Here is a 20291-nt window from a genome sequence, read left to right on the forward strand (position 1 = left end):
CACCTTGAATTGGTCAAAATATGCAGAATTTCTTACTTTTCGTGGAGGATTAGATCCAATAATTGGAAGTTTTTGGCTGACCGATATTGCACACCATCATTTAGCTATTGCGATTCTTTTTCTGGTAGTGGGTCACATGTATAGGACCAACTAGGGCATTGGTCATGGTATAAAAAATATTTTAGAAGGTCGTAACGGCCCATTTATGGTACCAACTTTCATTGTTCACACATCACATGTGGATTCGTCATATATGTGTGTGTGTGTGTGTGTGTGTGTGTGTGTATTTGAAATATGGTCCTTCACATGAGGCCATGATGTTATTGGAATTTGGGGGAATATAACGACGGCAGTTATAAAATTGAAGAAGAAGACTACAATATTCTCTAAGCAGAAAGGGAAATATAGGGATTTAGTGAGGAAGTAAGAATACAGTTATGACGGATATTCAAAGAAGACATTTCAAATCATCCCACCGTTGAATACGGACCAATTCACCTCGGAATCAGCGGATCGGACGATTGTGTCTTTAGAGCATAATATCGGAGGTAATTTCTTGTTTATTTCTTGTTTTTCGTGCACACACAACAAGCGCATAGCGCATAACATCATCATTACATGATTTATGGCACAGAGCTCAAGGCTACTCATCCAAATCAGGGATTTCAACATAAAAATGCATCATTACATTAATATCAAAGACTTCAATCAAACACTGAAAATCAACAAGGTTTCAGTAAAAAAAACATTGATAGTTAGGAACCGCATCCAAAGTTCACTTTAAAAATTTTCCTTTATTCATCAGCATCATTGTCGGAAATCATGCAAGGTGTGCATAGCACAAATTTTATTGCCAACCATCCCAAAACTAGGAGGAGGACTGGAATAGAGTTACTTGTACATGGAAAATAGAAAGGAACACTTATTTGTGAATACAAATCCACATCCTTAACATTTTATTCTCCAAATTTAAGGAAATACTTGAATAACAGATTGGACAGTGCGAGTAGGTGTTATAGTGTGCCGACTAAAACCAGCCTCCCGGATAACATACTCCCATTCCTTGGCGGTCCTTTCTTTGCCTTTGGTACCGTTCATCATCGCAATGTCTAGCATCAATTTCACTCGTGTTAGCTTGTTGTAATCTTTCTCATTGTCTTCAACTACAGCATCTATGATTATCACCTTCCCTTTGTCATTAGGAATAGCTTCGCGACAATTCTTAAGGATACTGATGCACTCCTCGTCAGTCCAATCATGAAGAATCCACTACTCATCACACACATAAAAAAAAAAAAATAAATAAAATCTGTCAGATCTAGCCTGGCTCTAAATTATAAGGGTAAATCTCAGTTTACTATCCTTATATTTCGTGGTTTTCAACATTTAGCATATCAAGTTTTTTTCGTCCTACAGTCATACTTAAAGTGTTAATTTTTAGACAGTCTCATACATCCGTTAATCAAACTGTTAAGTCTGCCGTTAACTAATAATGTGGCGCCTATGTAAACAATAACTAGACGCTACGTGTTATTAAGGGTCTACGTGAAATTCTTTTTCTTAGAAGGGGTTCAAAAAAAAAAAAAAAAAAAAAAAAAACCTCGTCTTCTACCTCCCCCAACTCCCCGCACCCTCTCCCTCCCCCAACTCCCCGCACCCTCTCCCTCCCTTCTCTTCTGCAACCTACACCATCCTCCCTTCTCTCCTCCTTCCTCCCTTATCCCTCCATTCTCTCCTCTGCACCAAACCCTCATCTCTTCTTCTGCAAACCGAGCTCGAAATCAAGTAATCGAAAGCTCTGGTTCCTAAAACTGCGGCAACCATGGCTTTATCTTCATCATCCCAAACCCCTCCTCCTAAACCCATCTCAATCTTCATCTCCAAAATCCAGAAAAATCAACAACCTTACAAAATTCGAGCTAAAACTTTCAAAACCCAGGTCAAATCTCAGCCCCAAATACCCCCTAAACCATAAAAAAATCCCAACTTTTTTTACTAAAACCAAAATTTATACATTCAACCAAATCAAACACTCCCACCAGGGCCACAATTTCAGATCTCAAAAGCCGATAATTCTAAGTAAAATAAAAACCCAGAAAAAATACAACAAAATAAATCCAGAACACACAAAGGGTTAGGAGAAAACTATACACACAAGCTTCGGCAAAACAAATGGGATCATGAAGAGATGATTGCTCAAGGCAGCGAAAAAAGGAGAGTGCTGGGCCCTGATTCAGAGAGGGATGAGTACTCTGGCTTAACTGGTTGGAATTGGAAATTGAGATGAGAAATGAAGGAATCTGTGAAGGTGAAGTCTCCTAAGAGGTGTTGGCGGATAAGCTTAAACCGACGAGACCACAGAAAGGTACTCGAGTTTGGCTAGGGACATTTGACGAGGGGGAAGGAGGTGGGTCCCGCTAATCTGGAAGAAGAGGTGGCCGGAGGGTGAGGTAGTAGAGGAAGGTTGGGTGGGACGCGGAGGAAAGAAGGGAGGAGGGGATTGAGGACGGATGGGCGGATCAATCTTCCTCTGGGAGGAAGACGAGTAACAAAAAGATTTTTATTTTTATTTTTTTTGTCATAATTTTAACGTAGACCCCATAATGACGCGTGATGTTCAGTCATTGTCTACATAAGCGCCACGTCATTAGTTAACAACAGACTTTACAGGTTGACTAACTCATGTATGAGACTGTTCTAAAATTAACGTTTTAGATATGATTCTGGGATGAAAAAAACTTTATATACTAAATATTCAAAACCATGAAATATGAGGATAGTAAACTAAGATTTATCCAAATTACGATGTAACTTGTTGTGCAAAAAGACAATAAAGTAAAGGAGTAGTGCTTGAGAAACCACAATTTTTGTATGCACATTAGTTTTTTTGATTTCATAGATACTTACCATCATAACTACAGCATCAGCCTTTGGAATACATTTGAAAAAGTCACCTCCAATTTTCTCAATGCGATCGCACTCTGGAATAGTAGACACAACATGAGGAAGATCAAAGATAATACCCTTAGTAATCCAAGGGCAGGCCTCAACCAACAAACGCGCCGTGGTCCCATTACCCCCACCAGCATCTACTATTGTCTCAATCCCTTTGAACGCCTCTGGACAACTTTCAAGCGCTGCAGGCACAGCTAACCTTGCATCACAGGCCATTGAATCATTGAAAGCCTTGCCGTGATCAGGGTTTTCCGCACCGTAGTTCCATAGGTCACTGCCATGTACTTCATCAAACACTGCATCACTAGTGTTTCTTTGAACTTGGGTACTCAGGCGTAGATATGGTGCCATCATTACCGGATTACTCCCCATCAAGAGCAAATCCACCATGCTATTTTCTGCGGATTTTAGTAGCCGGCGAGACAAAGGTGTTTGTGCATAACCATTGGAGCCTGATTGGGTGGGTTTTTCTTTGAATATTTTGCGGTGGACTAGTACCCTCATGATTCGGTAAAGGTGAGAAGGATCACAACTTAGAGCAGTTGAGAGCTCTAAGAGTGTCATGGGGCTTCCATGGTTTTCAATTGCTTCAGCTATTCCGAGGTCAATGGCACATCTTACCACCGCGATTTCAGTAAACCCGAACACATATTTCCACATCTCCGCTGTGGCCCCTTCCTCTTCCTCTTCCCATGTCAACTCTCTTTGTTTCTCTTCCATCTTTTTGTGTGTGTTTCTCAGGCTCTAAGCTAGCACTATATATACACACAATTTACTGGAAGAGATTAGAGTTGAAGCTTTGATGAAATACATATGTTCAACACTTACGAAAAATCAAACACTTCCATTGCGATTTCAAATATTCAACCACCCAATTTCAATGTGTATTAAAGAAGACTTTGTCTATTACTGATTAATATCGTATTGATTTTTTTTAGTACATCTATATTTTTACACTAGAAGAAGGGAAACTTTAGTTAAACTACACAATGGACAACCTAATTTGGTAACGAATTCGCCATTCACGAAATTCGAACTTATGACCCCTCACTTCTAAATGAAGATGAATACTACCGTAATACTGAGTGGTAATATCCTATTGATTTTAGGCAAAGACTTTTCGAAGGATGCCTAAAGTCCGAAGTAGTAACATCAGGACGAAGGAGTCGAATTGTCAGAACGTTTGTTGTCCAAGATCAGCTCGAAACTAAAAAAACAATATATATATATATATATATGTATGTATGTATTGAGACGGATATTTTGGGAGTTTAATCCAACTTTTTAGTGAGGTACTCTCTGTCTGTATTTATTCTATCAGTTGCTCTCATTTTCTCTTCCAAATAAATCATTTTTAATGATAAAATAAAGGAAGTGTTATTGGTACTTTAAAAAAATTATTCTACAATCATCATAAATGTATTTTTCTTTTTAAATATAGAAAGTTTAAAATGTAGAATGTGAAATTTGGAATGTCAGTAATAATTCTCTAAAATAATTATCCAAAAACTCTTTCTTTCTGCCACCTATTTTACCGTAAAACACTTTCTTTTTTGCTCAAATGATACCCTAAATTCTAAAGTAGATAAAAGCGAAAAGTGAAAGTCGAATTCTTGATTTACATGTTTTAAGTGTTTTTACTCCTCAAGTTTTTAGTCTCATAGTTGGATAAGTGGTTTTGTAAAATTTATTTTAAAACTTTTCCCTTTATTTATTAGCATCATCGCATGCAATTAAACTCCATATTTGAATAGCACTATATTGCCCAAAAACATGCCCATTTAGATTAGAAAGTCTCATAACAGCCAGAACAGGTTTCACAAATTTTCATTGCCAACCCGCAAAGCAGACTACACATAGAAAGACAAAAGGACCACAAAGTAAATTTAAAATTACAACGAAACACTTATTCGAGAATACAAATTCACATCATTAAGGAAAAACTTGTATAACAGAATATTGGATAGCAGGAACAGGTGACATTGTGTCCTTATGAACAGCTTCTCGGCTCTTTTCAAGGATACAACTGCAGTCTTCGTCACCCCAGTCATAAAGAACCCCCTACAATCAACCAAATTGTCTGTGTATTAGAGCAGTTCCACCATGGGCTATTGCCCGGTGGACTGGCAATGGAACAGGGCCAGAGAGCCTGAGTGACTTGGTCCAGCGTGTGCTGGCGATGGAGCCCGAGCGGGCCTGAGGGAGAGGCCCCGCACGAGTTGCCAGCCCGAGAGCCCGAAGGCAACGTGACGCAAGGTTGACGTCTGGGCGACGTCAGCCACATTTTTTATGTTTTTTGCGTCAGGCGAGTGCTCTTCAAGCACACATGGGCACGCGTCTTCCAACAATATTTTAGACATGGGGCCTGCAGTGCATTTTACAAATGTTACCATTGGGGAGGCCACGTGGCTTCTCCTCGTCCGTTGGATTTCAACGGCAACAATTTATGGACAGTTGCATTTCCAACGGTAAAAAAAAATTAAAAACTTTATTTAATTTCAGCAGTTGGATCTGAGATCAACGGTCCAAGTTATTCGTCTTTATAAATTAAAAAAAACTGTTTAAAAATCAGAAATATTACCGTTGTGCCACATGGCACAATCTGAAGTGTTGGAATTCAAAATTTTTTTAATCCAACGGCAGAGATTAATTAGGTGAATAAAAAAAATTTTAAAATGTAAAAAATTAATAAAAATCCAAAAAAAAAATTTGAAAAATTAAAAAAAAATTGATTTTACTTTTCTATAAATACTTTCTCATTATCTTCTACCTTACACCACAATTTCATATTTTCTCAACTACTTTCAACCACATTCCTATCTTTCTCTCAAAGTTTCAATCCAATTTTTTTTCCAACAAAATGACTACTGATGCAGGTATGAATTGGACGCTTATTGAAGATGTTGCGTTGTGTACTAGCTGGGTTGAAGTTACTCATGATCTGATTACGGGTAATGAGATACAGTTGCGAGAAATGTGGAGTCTTATTTATACCAATTTTCTTGAGAAAATTAGTGGGAAAATAACCAAAGAATCGATGTCCAGTCGTTGGAAATTACTTGGCCAATCGTTTAGTACGTGGAGAGACGCCTTGGCACAAGCTAGTAGTAATCTTCAAAGTGGGGAAAATTTAGCAGATCAGGAAAACCTCGCATCTCGCCCTTCTTCAGAAGCCTTTGCAAGTCCATCTCAGTAGGCCTCCGGAGGTACTCTGTGGTGTAGATAGATTCGATTGCTCTGCAAAACCTCATCAGGGACTCAAGAATGGTTGATTTCCCCATCCTCGCTATCTCATCCACTTGGTATGCAGATACTCCATATGCAAGCATCCGCAAGGCAGCAATAATTTTTTGCTCAGAAATGAGACCCATAACACCAAAAGTATCATTCTTTTGTACAAAGTAAGAATCATGGTTGCAAAAAACAATCATGATTTTGTTGAACAAATGTTGTTCCATTCTAAAACGACGTCTAAAGTACATATCAGGGAATGCACTGTTACAGACAAAATAATCGTCCAAGAGATCCGTACCTCATCATTGCCTGCTTCTATCAAGGTTTGCGAAATGGCTTGGCCTGCATATCTGAGCCACAACTTGGATGACTCGACTGGAATGTGAAGCTCTTGCCATTCTTGCTTCGTCATCTCTCCTTATACGCTCATCATCCTCTTCCATCTCATTTTGGGCCACCTGGAGATTGAACGTTCCTTCTTATTGGTTAAACAATTCTTCCTCTTGCTGATTGATTTCCCACGTCATCTTTAAAGAAGAAGACATTGTAAGAAGGAATGAGAAACTATGAATAATGATACATATTTTGATTTTGGTGAAGAAGAAAGCAAAAACTATGAATAATGATAGAGATCTTAAGAAAATTGGCGTGAGATTTCTGAGGATGGATGGTGGATTATATGGAGGATTCATAAAGGATTATGTTGTAGATAATGCCATATGGAATGCCATCATTCGTTAAAAATCTGATCAAAATCTATCCTCAAAGATGGTAAACAGATTGTGACACGTGACGCAACGTGATTGGTTAAAAATATTATTGAAAATCTATCCTTAACGATTCTGAAAAAGTAACGACACGTGGCACGGCGACATTGGATAAAAATCTTATCGAAATCTATCACCAATAATTGTCTTTTCGGATAATGACACGTGGCGCAACGAGAACGATTAAAAATCTTATCCGAAATTACAAATAAAATTATTTTGTATTATTTTATAAATAAATAAATAAATACTAATATTTTATTGCCTATTACCAGGGCTATTCAGTGTAAGGGTGGAGATGCAAAAAGTTGTTATTGTTCATTAAGGGCAGTTACTGTTCACTTGGTGGATTAAATAGTGAATAGCCTTGGGGACCTTAGCAACGATGGAGTTGCTCTTATAAGGCATTCTCCAACCCTGGGATAAAACTCAAATTTCCACTTCTATTCCCCCCCAAAACTCAACCCAACCCAAGGCTAAAATGTGTCCTAAACCCTAAAACTCAAATGGAAGCTAAATTTAGCCCATGATTAGTGGGGCTGACTCACCATATATGTATATTTTATTTAGTTTTATATTTATAAATTCATTGAATCCAATGGTTAAGATCTAATATGATAAAATTCAATGGTAAAAAAAATATTTAACGGTCCAAATTTAAATCTAACGGCTAAAATAATTATAAAAAAAAATCTTTTATTTGTTTCATATTTTTTTCATAGTGTTTAACGAGTTTCATGGTGTCGGTTAGTGATTTTTCAATATTTGTCAGAATCTAAATATTTTTAGGCTAAAATGTTCATAAAATTAAATTATGATGGTTTACATAATTTTTATTTTATAAAAAAAGTTACTTTAACAAAAACAATTGTCGAAATTCATTCTTTAATAATCTGAGGCTAAAATTTTAGACCAAAAAGGTTGGAACAAAAAAACTGTTTCTGGGCTAAAAATTTTAGGTTTTAGGTCAAAGGTTGGAGATGATCTAACATGTGATTTTGTTGAGCATGGAAACTTATAGAAAGTTAATAAGAGAAAGACAATAAAGTAACTGCTGGAGGAACCAATTTTTCATAATCACATTAGTTTTGTTGATTTCATATGTTCAACACTTGTGAAAAAAGAAAAATCCATCACTTTCATTGTGATTGCATCAAAGATTCAACTACCCAATTTTCAATATGTATTAAAGAAGATTTTGTCTTATTTACGGGATTAACATCCTATTGATTTTAGACGAACACTTTTCTTAGGATGCCTGAAGACCGAAGTAGTAACGTCAGGATTTAGGTGTCGAATAGTCAGACCTATTGATTTTAGGCGATGACTTTTCTTAGTATCCTGAAGACCGAAGTAGTAACGTCAGGACTCAGGCGACGAATAGTCAGACCACGAATATTGGAAGTCAAACAGTCAGAGTACGTTTGTTGGCAAGGATCAGCTCGAAACTGAAAAAGACAATACATATGTAATGAGACAAAGGTATTAAATATCGATGATATCGGAAATATCAGTAGTTTAAAAACACCGAAATATCGATGGAAATATCGGGATAATATCGATATCGATAAAAACAATATGGAAACCACGGAAATTATAAGAAAAACTTGAAATTTTTTATTGAAACTTTGCAGGATATTTATTTAGTCAATTATCTATTAGTTTATCATAAAAAATTGGAAGGAAATGCATTGCATGATGGATTTAACATTATCAAGTTGATTATATAGCGAGCTAGCAAACATTGTGAGTGTAGAAAATATGTAGTAATTAATGAAAGAAGTTTAAACACACCATAATCATTTATATAATGAATTAGTACAATATTTTACACTTTATACATTGCATGGTAAGATACATGAGTAACTTAGTACCACATAGAGTTCCTATGAGGTTCAAATTTTTCACTATCTTCATCATCTCTATGTGTAGAGTGAGTGTATTGTGAAGAGTAGTTATCAAATGATAAATCCCTAAAATAGTTTTGCATGTAATTGTTAACATGCCACCCATATGGATCCGAGATTGGTTGACCTTGTCCATAAGCAAAATCATTTGAAGATTGAGTCTCGGATTGTTTCCATGAGTCGCTCGATTCCATCCCAACAGGAATGGGATATGAAGGGTAGGGAAATTGTTGGTTATGAGTATAACCATAGTTACTACTTCCCACTCCAACAGAGTCCGAAGTTATAGATAACGAGTCATCTTCTTGACTTGACAAAATCCCCTTGCATCTTTCTCTACGAGTATAGTCATTCCCTATGGCACCAATTCCTGGTCCTGCCCGCCTACTGCCATGGTCCTCATCCTGTGTTGCATGCGTGAAGTTTGCCTCACCAGTGAAGGGGCTCATAAATCCGGGAGGTGGTCCAACATAGTTTCCATATCCACCACCACTACCTTCAGCTCCACTATATCCTTCATCATTCCCACCTCCGGTGGTAGGTGAGTCTCCTCCTGATCTTGTACTAGAGCTATCATTAGTATCAGCACGATGTTGTGGTTGTGTAGGATTGGAAGAAGGTGGAATTCCAGTGTTACTTGGTTTTGGGCGCAAAAGTTCTTCCAAAGAGTCAGCGCTGCTAGATCCCACCTCCTCCGTTAATACTCTTTCTACATTTATCCTTTCATTACGTGCTTCTTCAGCAACTCTGAGAGCTGGGTTGCCTTAATCATCATCTAAATGAAGATGTCTAATCTATTGATAAAGTTGGTTACCCTCTGTATCATCATCTTCAGCAACAATATCAAACACATCTAGTGGGTCACCACGGTCGACATGATCTATTTCTGCTTCCTTATCTCGAATTTGAAGATTCATGTTGTAGTAGCAATAAACTAATTTTTCCAACCGACTATGAGCCAACCTATTTCTTTGCTTTGTGTGTATGAGTGCAAATGTGCTCCAATTTCTTTCACAAGCAGATGAGGAAGCTGTTTGTGATAATACTTTGATTGCTAACTTTCTCACAGTTGGTGCATCGGTCCCATACATGATCCACCATTCAGCTACAATGAAAAACAATGTTGATAGGCCTAATAACTCCAACCAATTCTATTATAAACTTATCGTGAAATATGTTTACACTCACTAGGAGACATTTTTGTTCGAGCAGCAACTGATGTTGGTTCTCCAAAAGTTCTTCTTGCATCTTTAAACCATGTTAGCTGAATTCAATAAATCGTGTTAATTTAATCCAACAAAGTAATTATTATAATTTAAGTAATTGTGTACCTCATTTCCAAATTGGCCAACTGCTGGTGATGCATGGTCTAATTTAGAGTATACATTATGTACAGCACGTATAAGGGTACCATCATCTCCAACACCGGGTCTGTATTGGTATCGATGATTCAAATAATATGCTGTTCAAAGAAACACATACTCTAATAAGAGAAATAATACTTATGCAATTAAAGAAATGAATTACAAATTATGACATAATTTATACTTGCTGAATGCAAATCGTGGTATAATGTTTTATACCATCGATCTTCAATTATCTTTATGACTCACCTTGCACCATGTTTTCTTTCCAATTCATCCTTCACTACACGCATCAACTCATATATTGCCCCCATAGTAGGATACACTTCTGTGTCAACGATCCGTAAAACTTTGTAAAGAGGTTCAAACACTTGGCACACATGTTTTGATTGTGTCCAAAAAGCATGATCAAGCACTATACTTTCCACCATATGATCTACATTTGAGCGGCTCAAATTGTGGTTGGCCCAATCGTCACTAGTGAATAGTTACTTCAACCCTGCTTTCTTCTTAAGTAGGCTGTTTAATGCAATATAGTTGGTGGCGAATTGAATGGTAGCTGGACGAATAATGTCTCCTTTGCAAAATTCACGCATCTTTGCCAACAACCAACCGTGATTGTAAATATAATTTGTGATCGTTCGAGCTCTTTTTACCACAGTAGCAACATTCTCTCTCTTCCCCATTGCCTCAAACATGAGATCAATACAATGTGCTGCACATGATGTCCAAAACACATTATGATGTTTCATTAACTTTATTCCAGCTTTGACAAATGCAGAACCGTTGTCGGTCACGACTTGGACAACATTATGTTCTCCCACCTCCATGATTACATCCCTCAATAATTTGTAAATATACTTGTAATTCTTTATATGGTCTGAAGCATCAACAGACTTAAAAAAAATTGTCTTTCCCTTGGAGTATACCATGAAGTTTATGATAGACAATCTGGTCGGGCCAGTCTATCCGTCACACATGATTGTGCAACCATTAGTTTCCCACTTTGACTTCAACTTGTTCACATACTCGCCAATGTCTTTATACTCCATATCCAAATATTTATTTCTTATCTCATAGGGAGTCGGAGGTTGTACTCCAACACCGGCCTGTTGACATCCCACTACCATATTTTTGAAATGATGTGATGATGCTTTCTCAGCAGGGACATTTTCATAGATAAAGAACTTGCTAATTAGACGCCCCATTCCCTCCTTCATATTACCTCCAGTGAAATAACTCCAAACACTCTTTTGACGTGCTTTGGATGACTTATATAAACTTGGGGCTATTGGTGGTGTTGGTTGTGATTCTCTAAGACTGCCTCCCCGTCTCATTTGTGCACCACCACTTGTCCCGAAACCTTGTATTCTATTAGGAATTTTATGAAGGTGTTCTCTTTCCTATGCTGACTGTTTGGAGGCACGTAATGCTTGTTTCAAACTGCGTCGTTCTTCAGGTCCCATGTCATCATCACATTCGTCCTCATCGTCATCATCATCACTGTCAACCGCTTGGCCATAGACTTCTCCTCGTAGCCCAGCTCGAATATTTTCCATTCCATGTGTTATCTTTTCCTTCTGCTGTTTTTTATTTTTTAATAATGTGCTGATGAATGCATTCACTTCTGGGGGGACATTATCGCATCGTTGGACATTATGTGCTGGATCTAATCCACTAAGATGGTACTTAAGTCGTGTTACTCCGCCACTCTTCATTACCCGACCACAATATTTGCAAATTGTGCCATGTTTGTTTCCGTCTATTGGGTCTCTATGTTCCCAAGCTGGATCACGTTTAGTAACTCCACTGGACATCTTAAACGTACTTATATTTATTTTTCATGAAAATTAGGCAATTATTTTTTCGCCAAAAAATATAGTAGTGACAGAAACATATTAAATAGGAAGTTAAGAAAAGAGGAAGTAAAGTTATTTTACAGAAGAATTAAATAGGAAGTAAAGAAAATGATTGTAAGAATTTAAGTAATTATAAAAATAATATGGAATAATAAAACCTAATATTAATGAATAATAATCCAATTTGATAATAAAATAATAAATAACATTAAACATATTAAAATTATTCTAGGGAATAATTATACAACATTACTTAATTACTTCAAAAAATTAACATGCAAGTATAAATTACAATAATATAAATATAAGTTCGTAAACTTACCTTAAATATGGAACCCTTTGTGTTGAAGCTCTGGAATAGATCTGGAATGACTTTGAAAAGGGGTAAGGGAAGAAGAAGAAACGAAAAGGTGTAATAGAGGTTTTAATTTTCGAAGGGTCAAAAAATGTGTGACGATCTGATACTCCACCTCTGAGAATGTGAAAGAATAACACAGTGGCACACGATTTTGAATGGTCTGAAATTGTAAAAGTTGTCCATGGTCTGATACTCCACCATTATTTTTGTCCATGTTCTGAAATTGTACAAGTTGTAATTGTAAAAGTTGTCTGTGTTTTGAATTATTTAGATGCTTTTGAATGAAACCACCATTATTTTTGTCCATGGTAAAAAAATGTGTGATCATCTGATACTCCACCTCTGAGAATGTGAAAGAATATCACGTGTGGCACACGGTTTTGAATCTTGATGCATGAAACCACCATTATTTTTGTCTTGTCAAAAATTGTACCATTCCTAAAAGCTGTAAAAGTTGAATTATTTAGATGCTTTTCTTTTCTCACACCGTCACACACCACCTACACACACACACGCCACCGACACACACACACACACGCACACACAGGGATCACACACGCCACCACACACGCACAACAACACATGCACACACGACTCATCTTTGGATCTTTCTCTTTTCTCCCTTTCCCTTCTCCCATAAACACACACATAGATCTCACAGATCTCTCGAATTCTCGATCTTTCTCTCTTCTCCCTTTTCCCATACCCACACACAGAGACCTTTCTCGATCCTTCTTCCACATGGCATTCTCCTCCTCCGCGTATTCCGCCTCGTCGGCGAACCTAGGAACTCTCTGGAGAGTTCTTTTGATCCTTCTCCGCCTTCCTCACCGATCCCACCGACAACAACCCCACCTCTGTTGTTGACTCCAGCGACGACCACCACGACCCCCAATCGCCCCCAAACCCCAACCTCAACCCCCACGTCTGCTTCAACCAAGACCACGCCTGCTTCGCCGTGGGGACAAACCACGGGTTCTGGATCTACAACTGCGATCCGTTCTGCGAGCTCTTTCGTCGCGACTTCGACAACGGTGGGGGAATCGGCGTCGTTGAGGCGCAGATCTTGGGTTTGAGCATGGATTGCACAAAGATCTGGGTAGCTGGGGGGACGACGTAGCCTCGGCTGCCTTTCCGACGACGGATCCACGACGACTTTTTCGATAATATCGAATGAATATATCGCGATATTATCGATATTATCGATAATATCGTGATATTTTGACGATAATGAGACTGATACGTGGGAAAATATCGGAGCCTCTGAAAAACGATAATATCAGCGAAATATCGCCGATATTATCGATATTTAATACACTGAATGAGACAGATGTTTTGGGAGTTTAATTCATAAAGAAAATAGCAAAAAAAGGAAATAGACTTGTCTATAAATAATATGTAAATAAGTATGCCCATACTACAAGGAAGAAAAGTTCTGAATAAATGATTTATTTTATCTAGCTTGATTGATGGTGAGGTACTCCCTGTCTATATTTATTTTATCAGTTATTCTTTTTCCAAAACAAATTAAATTTTTAATTAGAAAATAATTATTCAGAAACAGTCATTAAAGATATGAACAGTTTCTCACCGATGAAAAATCGTTCAACGATGAAAAATTATTTGATGGTCGTCACCAAAGAGCTTTAGCGACCACTTGATATTTTTTCTGTTGTAAATTTTATTTTCAACATTTTAATAAACACATGTATAGCATGTGTACAATTGAAAATGTTTATTAAAGAAACAAGAAATTCAAGAAAAATAGCCGAGCAAAATAGATCGTTTGCTAGGCAGTGGGCAGTGGGCAGTGATGGCCAACAAAACTGGAATTATAGTAAATATTTAAGGGCATAATGGGCAAGAAAATTGGATTCCGAGTTCATCCATATACTCGGAATTGAAATACCACCTCTATTATGGTGTCCAATTCCTTCATATGAGGAATTGAATTCCTTATTTTGTGTAGGTCCCACCTTCTTTTTTACTTTCCAAGTTTAGTAAGCGAGGGCATATCTTGTCATTGGAATCCAATTTTGTATTTTAATTTTGATTATGGATTCGTAAACACGTCATAAGAGTTGTTCCTCAATCCAAAAAAGGGCACTTAATTTCAATTAAGAGGATGTTGGATTTCAACTAAAATTTAAAAAGTGAATCCTGCCATAATCTAACTAGAGTTGAATCCAAAAGAGGGCACTTAATTTCAACTAAGAGGATGTTGGATTTCAACAACTTGCGAGATATGGAGTTGATTTGCTTGACATGAACTCATAAATTTAAGTCTCAGCATGGTCCACCACCAACGTCATCAATATTGTCTCAAGTTAATTAACCACCTATTACTAAGTGTTGAATTTTCTTACAAAAGACCTCAGTGATATGAAGGTCATGCAAAAGATATAATGTTATTCTATTATCATGCTCAAATACTGATTGATTTTCTTCTCCTTAGTTGCTCATTAGGGTCCCGATTCTGTCAAGAAAACTAGTCCAGCAGATATTGCATATGCCACCTATTTTAACGTAAAACACTTTCCTTTTGCTCAAACGATACCCTAAATTTTAAAGTAGATAAAAGCGAAGAGCGAAAGTCGAATTCTTGAAGTACATGATAAAGTGTTTTTACTCTAATCTTTGAGTCTCATAGTTGGATAAGTGGTTTTGTAAAATTTCTTTAAAAAATTTTCCCTTTATTTATCAGAGGCAGATTCTTTGCCCTTCCACTTCCCGTGCCCTCCCATGTCCTCCTGTTTTATGTGGCCACGGTTAAGCCACGTAAACATTTTATATTATTTTTTTATAGATATAATAAGACAAAAATGAATAGTAATATAAAATATTAATATGACTTAACTATGACTAAACAGAAGAGCACAAAAAGTGGAAGAGCAGAGAACCTGCCTCCATATTTATCAGCATCATTGCCCAAAAACATGCCCATTGATTAGAAAGGCTCATAACAGCCACAAGAAGTTTCATACAATTTTATTGCCAACCATCCAAAGACTGCAAAGCAGACTGCACATAGCAAGACAAAAGGACCACAAAGTAAATTTAAAATTACAACGAAACACTTATTTGAGAATACAATCATTACATTTGTATTCGTTAAACTTAAAGAAAAACTTGAATAACAGAATATTGGATAGCAGGAACAGATGTGACACTGTGTCCACTAAAGCCGCCCGACACGAACCGCTCACCCCATTTGGGCTGGTTTGGTATTGATGTGTTTTGAAAAAAAAAATTGTTTCTACTATGCTGTGAGATTAAACAGTTGTGAAATAAAGCCGGTTTTTTAAAGTTGGGTTTTGCAGCTTTGTGTTTTTGGCTTTTTTCACCAAAAACTGTGAAAAAAATTGAAGTTGAATGTTTACCAAACACAAAAAAGCTCTCAACTTGTTTTGATACCCATTTTTTTCAGAAGCATCTCAATACAAAACCAATGCTTATTCAAGCTCCTTTCTTTGCCATATCTAACATCAATTCACTACTACAAATTTTTACATACATAACGTAGTTTATGCGTCATGTTAAAAGTTTAATGACGCAAGCGTTTAGCGTCATCTTTGTGGGTGTCATTAAAGATATTTTTATGACGTTGAAAAAGTGTCATGTATTACTTTTAAGGACGCCTAAAAAGCGTCATTGAATTAAGAATTTGTGTCATCTATTACCATGTAAGACGCGGAATAAGTGTCATAAATAAATGAATGAGCAATATGGTATACTAAACATGACATTCTCACAATGTCATGTATAGCTGCTAGAGACGCCTAACAAGCGTCATAGAATTAAAAAAGTGTGTCATCTATTTCAATTTAAGACGCGGAATATTTGTCATAAATATAGGAATGAGCGTCATGGTATACTAATTATGACATATGTAAAGCATGATGAACTATAGCACTGAAACCATTTGCAGTGTCATTGAATATTAGCAACGACACAAAAAGTGTGTCATAAGCCGTTTAATACATGTCCTTAAATATGTTTGATGACATATATAATGTATTTTTAATTTGAAATAATTCATCCAGAAAGCAAGATATTTACCTTAAATAAACTAGTATTGCTTCATAAATTTGTAAATCCAAGTATTACAAAAAAACAATCTCACAATCAACACATTTAATAAAATGTGTAGTGATTTCCTACTAAAATAAAACCACTTAATTTAAAATTTCACAAGCTAGCTAGTCTAGTGTTTTATCTATTAGGATGAAGTCATCAACATACTCAGCCCACTCTATTCTTAATGCATCAATTTCCTATTGAGTGTAAGTAGTTTTTTCTTTGAACTGCAACAAATCACAACCAAATGAATCATGTGACAAAAACTAATTTTAGTCATTAACTAATAAGAAGGCGATAATAATTCGAAAAAAAAAATCACCGTTAGCTATAAATTAATTTACCTGAACTATAAATTACTTACAAAGAACGTAATCTGCACACCTTCCACCTCATGTAACCATAACCCACTGCTCCCAAGGTAGCTGCTGGCATTATTAGTGATGTCATATTACCTGAAAAGGAAAACAAGACTTTCAATGAAAAGAAAAAAGAGAACCACTTCAAAATTGTTTCTTTCGTATTATGAACTGCATAACGCATAAACAAATAGTAGTGAGATACCAATATAGCAACTTGAACCCAAAATAAAGGGCATGGACATGCATAATTAAGTTTTTATACACAATAGGAAGAAAACACAAAGCAACTGAAGAATTTATTAGAAACATAGAGAGAAAGGTGAGATACCAATTTGGCTATTGTTCCCATTCACAAAAACCGTTCCCCCGCTTTTCGACGAGCCAATTTGCCCGGTCTCAGTTGTCATTCGGCTAATCTAAAATATAATCAAACAGGAAACTTCATACCCATACGAACAAATTCGACACAACAAAACAACATTCCATACTAACTTACACCAGCTTCCACAATATCAGTGCTGTGAGGGAATCATAGTCACCATCTATGTGTTCCCCATATCCATTCAACAATGACTGCCACCAAACCAAAAACGAACGCAAAAATCCATCAAATCTTCAGCAACCAAACACGAACTCCCAAATAAACAAACAAAACTACTAAACCAATCAAGGAAGAAGCTACATAAAAATGACGTAAGTTAGAAAGATGCGACCATAGTATGGTTCCACTTCTTCAGTTATCTTGGATTATGAATGCATATAATTAATATGTATCAAATGTACTGAATAATCTACTGCTATCCTTAAATTCATTTTCCACTTATTTCAGAATTGAAGGCTATAGATTTATAACTTCAAAGAACTCATCCAATAAATGTCTTCTCACAATTATATTTAATACCCAATCTTACTGGATTGAGGTGCTATCGTGTTTAGAGTCTACACTCTAAAGTTGATACAAAAACACATGATGGAGAACCATAAAACATGAATAAAAGACCATAAGGGGAAATACATGCAATCATAAAAGAACCAACATACTGATAGCATCAAAATCAAAGTTAATCACTACTAATCAAACTCATTATATCTTGCAAAAGCAAGACATGAGTTTTTCTGACTTCCAATAAATTGAACAATAACGATAAAAAATCCACAATCGAAAAGAAAAATAATCCCAAAAAAGCAGACTAATTGAAGCTAGTTACTGATTCCACACACTCATTTGTGGTCATATTTCAGTCACCATCCAAAAAACATATATATAATCAAGCATGATATTCTGATTAATGTAGAATATAACTTTTATGTTCGTTCACTCTAATTTTTATTTGGTTAGTTTACTTTTGTCATCTATAATATCTGCTCATATTCATCTGAGGCCCTAAATTAAGAGAAACGAATGAGAAGTACAACACGAACCTGAATGACTTATTGCTTGATGGAATGATGCATTACCATTTGAAGTATACATATATATATATATATATAGAGAGAGAGAGAGAGAGAGAGAGAGAGAGAGAGAGACGTAGCAAAAGAGAATGGCAAGCAAGCACAGACCTTATGATAGTAAACAAAATTAATCCGAGATTGAAAGATCGGTGGACCTTTCTTTGGAGGAGGGGGAGGGATAAACATAAGCGCATATTTTCTACTGATTTCTGACAATTGACAGGTGCCTTCGTACTCCACAATTTAAATTTGTAAATTTGAGTGCATTTTCTACTCCATGTTTGAACAGATCAAATCCACTACACTAATTTAGGGTTTCATAAAAAGAAAGTGCGAACAATTGAACAAGAAAACCTGAAAGATAAAGATAAGTGAGGGGACGGACCTTGGCGGCAAGAGGGGAGAGAGAGAGAATGCGTTTGGATGCTGGAGAGGGAGAACTGAATTTGGCAGTCAGTGTAGTTGTGGGAGGTTAGTGAGAAAGTGGGGAATTCATACTGAGTGAAAACGAAAAACACCACGTTTATGTTTCACTCACTTCTTTTTTTTTTCTTTTTCTTTCGTAGCTTCTTCAATAACTTGTTTTTTTTTTCTTCCCATTTTTCCTTTTTTTTTAAGTTGCGTCATAATATCATTTTAATGACATTTTTAGTAAAAGAATGTAATTAAAAAATTTACCAGGTGTCATGAAAGTTATATTTTATAGTAGTGATTTTAGATTTGCTAGCTTCTTGTTTTCTTTCTCATATTTTTTGTCGATACCGGCATCTATAATTATCACTTTCCCCGTGTCCTTAGGAACAGCTTCCGGCACTTATTAAGAATACGAATGCAGTCATCATCACTCCAGTCATGAAGAACCCCCTACAATCAACCAAATCGTCTGTTAATTATAAAATGTCATTTTGTTGAGCAAGAAAAGTTATAGCAAGTTAATAAGAGAAAGACAATGTAAGTTGCCATTTATCACAGTTGTGGAAAGGTGTTGAGCCTTTACTTGACAACATAAGTTAAAACTCTATTGGTGACTAATCTAATATATAATCAAACAAAATATATCGTTTGACAAAAAAAAAAAAAAAAAGAGAGAGAAAGACAATAAAGTAACTGCTGGAGAAACCATAATTTTTATAATCGCATTAGTTTTGTTGATTTCATATGTTCAACACTAGTGAAAAAAATCCATCACGTTCATTGTGATTGTATCAAAGATTCAACTACCCAATTTTTAATATGTATTAAAGAAGACCTTCTCTATTACTAATGTATCTTATTAATTTACGCAAACTGTCTTCTTCTCTCTGATCCTCAGAATAATTTGCATATATCCATGTCACCTTTCAAAAGAAGACTTTTCTGAGGACAACTGAAGTCCAAAGTAGTAACGTCAGAAGTCGAATAATCAGAGCTCGTCTTGTACGACTTTTGAACGAAGACTTTTCTCAGGATGCTATACTCCAACTCTGGGGGAAACTTAAATTTTAAGTTCTAAATTTATTCTAACTTACTTTAACTTTTGGAACAAATATGAGTTTTAATTAAATATTCGTTCATGGGGCAAATTTAGGCCAAGATTTCTCTAGTTAGTGGTGTTGGCCAACCATATGTGTATTTTTTTAGTTTTATATTTGTAAATTTGTTGAATCCAACTGCTAAAATCTAATATCACTAGTACAAAAATATGTTTCCGCGACAGAGCAAATTTCATCGCACAAAGTGTTGAAGAAGATCGAGCTAAGAATGGAATGTAGAATCTGTCAAATATTGTAAATGATTTGTTTCCTTATTTGTAGTTGACTTAGCTTGATTGTAGGAACCATATTAGGATGCTTCTGTAACTATAAATTGGTGACTCCACCTCTTGAGTAAATACAATCAATTGCATATCAATTTCTTACATGGTACTAGAGCATTGATCTGGGCAACACAACCCTAGCCGACTTCCATGGCAGAGAA

General features: G+C 36.2%; 2 protein-coding genes and 2 long non-coding RNA genes across 7 annotated transcripts; all 4 read right to left on the reverse strand.

Moving 5' to 3' along the window:
* Positions 1-774: 774 nt before the first annotated feature.
* LOC126622038 (acetylserotonin O-methyltransferase-like) lies at positions 775-3775 on the reverse strand. The gene is made up of 2 exons (XM_050290689.1): positions 2908-3775; positions 775-1269 (listed from the first exon to the last, which is right to left on the reverse strand). The coding sequence occupies exons 1-2, from the start codon at positions 3673-3675 to the stop codon at positions 970-972; spliced, it is 1068 nt and encodes a 355-aa protein (XP_050146646.1). The 5' UTR covers positions 3676-3775; the 3' UTR covers positions 775-969.
* Positions 3776-5911: 2136 nt separating this feature from the next.
* LOC126622039 (uncharacterized) lies at positions 5912-6641 on the reverse strand. The gene is made up of 2 exons (XM_050290690.1): positions 6488-6641; positions 5912-6344 (listed from the first exon to the last, which is right to left on the reverse strand). The coding sequence occupies exons 1-2, from the start codon at positions 6599-6601 to the stop codon at positions 6057-6059; spliced, it is 402 nt and encodes a 133-aa protein (XP_050146647.1). The 5' UTR covers positions 6602-6641; the 3' UTR covers positions 5912-6056.
* Positions 6642-8008: 1367 nt separating this feature from the next.
* LOC126622043 (uncharacterized) lies at positions 8009-8443 on the reverse strand. Its single transcript, XR_007623275.1, has 2 exons — positions 8347-8443; positions 8009-8263 (listed from the first exon to the last, which is right to left on the reverse strand). It is a non-coding gene; the product is annotated as an uncharacterized LOC126622043 (long non-coding RNA).
* An 8061-nt stretch (positions 8444-16504) lies between these two features.
* LOC126622041 (uncharacterized) lies at positions 16505-19031 on the reverse strand. 4 transcript variants are annotated; one of them, XR_007623274.1, is made up of 4 exons: positions 18721-19031; positions 17212-17456; positions 16866-16976; positions 16505-16748 (listed from the first exon to the last, which is right to left on the reverse strand). It is a non-coding gene; the product is annotated as an uncharacterized LOC126622041 (long non-coding RNA). The 4 variants fall into 4 exon arrangements; XR_007623273.1 differs by having other exon boundaries at positions 17212-18605; XR_007623272.1 differs by lacking the exon at positions 18721-19031 and having other exon boundaries at positions 16886-16976; positions 17212-18714.
* Positions 19032-20291: the final 1260 nt, after the last annotated feature.

The sequence above is a fragment of the Malus sylvestris genome, chromosome 5 (assembly GCF_916048215.2).
Source record: "Malus sylvestris chromosome 5, drMalSylv7.2, whole genome shotgun sequence".
Lineage (NCBI taxonomy): Eukaryota > Viridiplantae > Streptophyta > Magnoliopsida > Rosales > Rosaceae > Malus > Malus sylvestris.

Bases quoted from the DNA above. Each gene is read 5' to 3' on its own strand.
- LOC126622038 (XM_050290689.1), bottom strand. From the start codon at position 3,675: ATGGAAGAGAAACAAAGAGAGTTGACATGGGAAGAGGAAGAGGAAGGG. The intron at 1,270-2,907 runs GTAAGTATCTAT...TGTGATGAGTAG, and splicing joins CTGATGCTGTAGTTATGATG to TGGATTCTTCATGATTGGAC.
- LOC126622039 (XM_050290690.1), bottom strand. From the start codon at position 6,601: ATGACGAAGCAAGAATGGCAAGAGCTTCACATTCCAGTCGAGTCATCC. The intron at 6,345-6,487 runs GTACGGATCTCT...TTTGTACAAAAG, and splicing joins TAGAAGCAGGCAATGATGAG to AATGATACTTTTGGTGTTAT.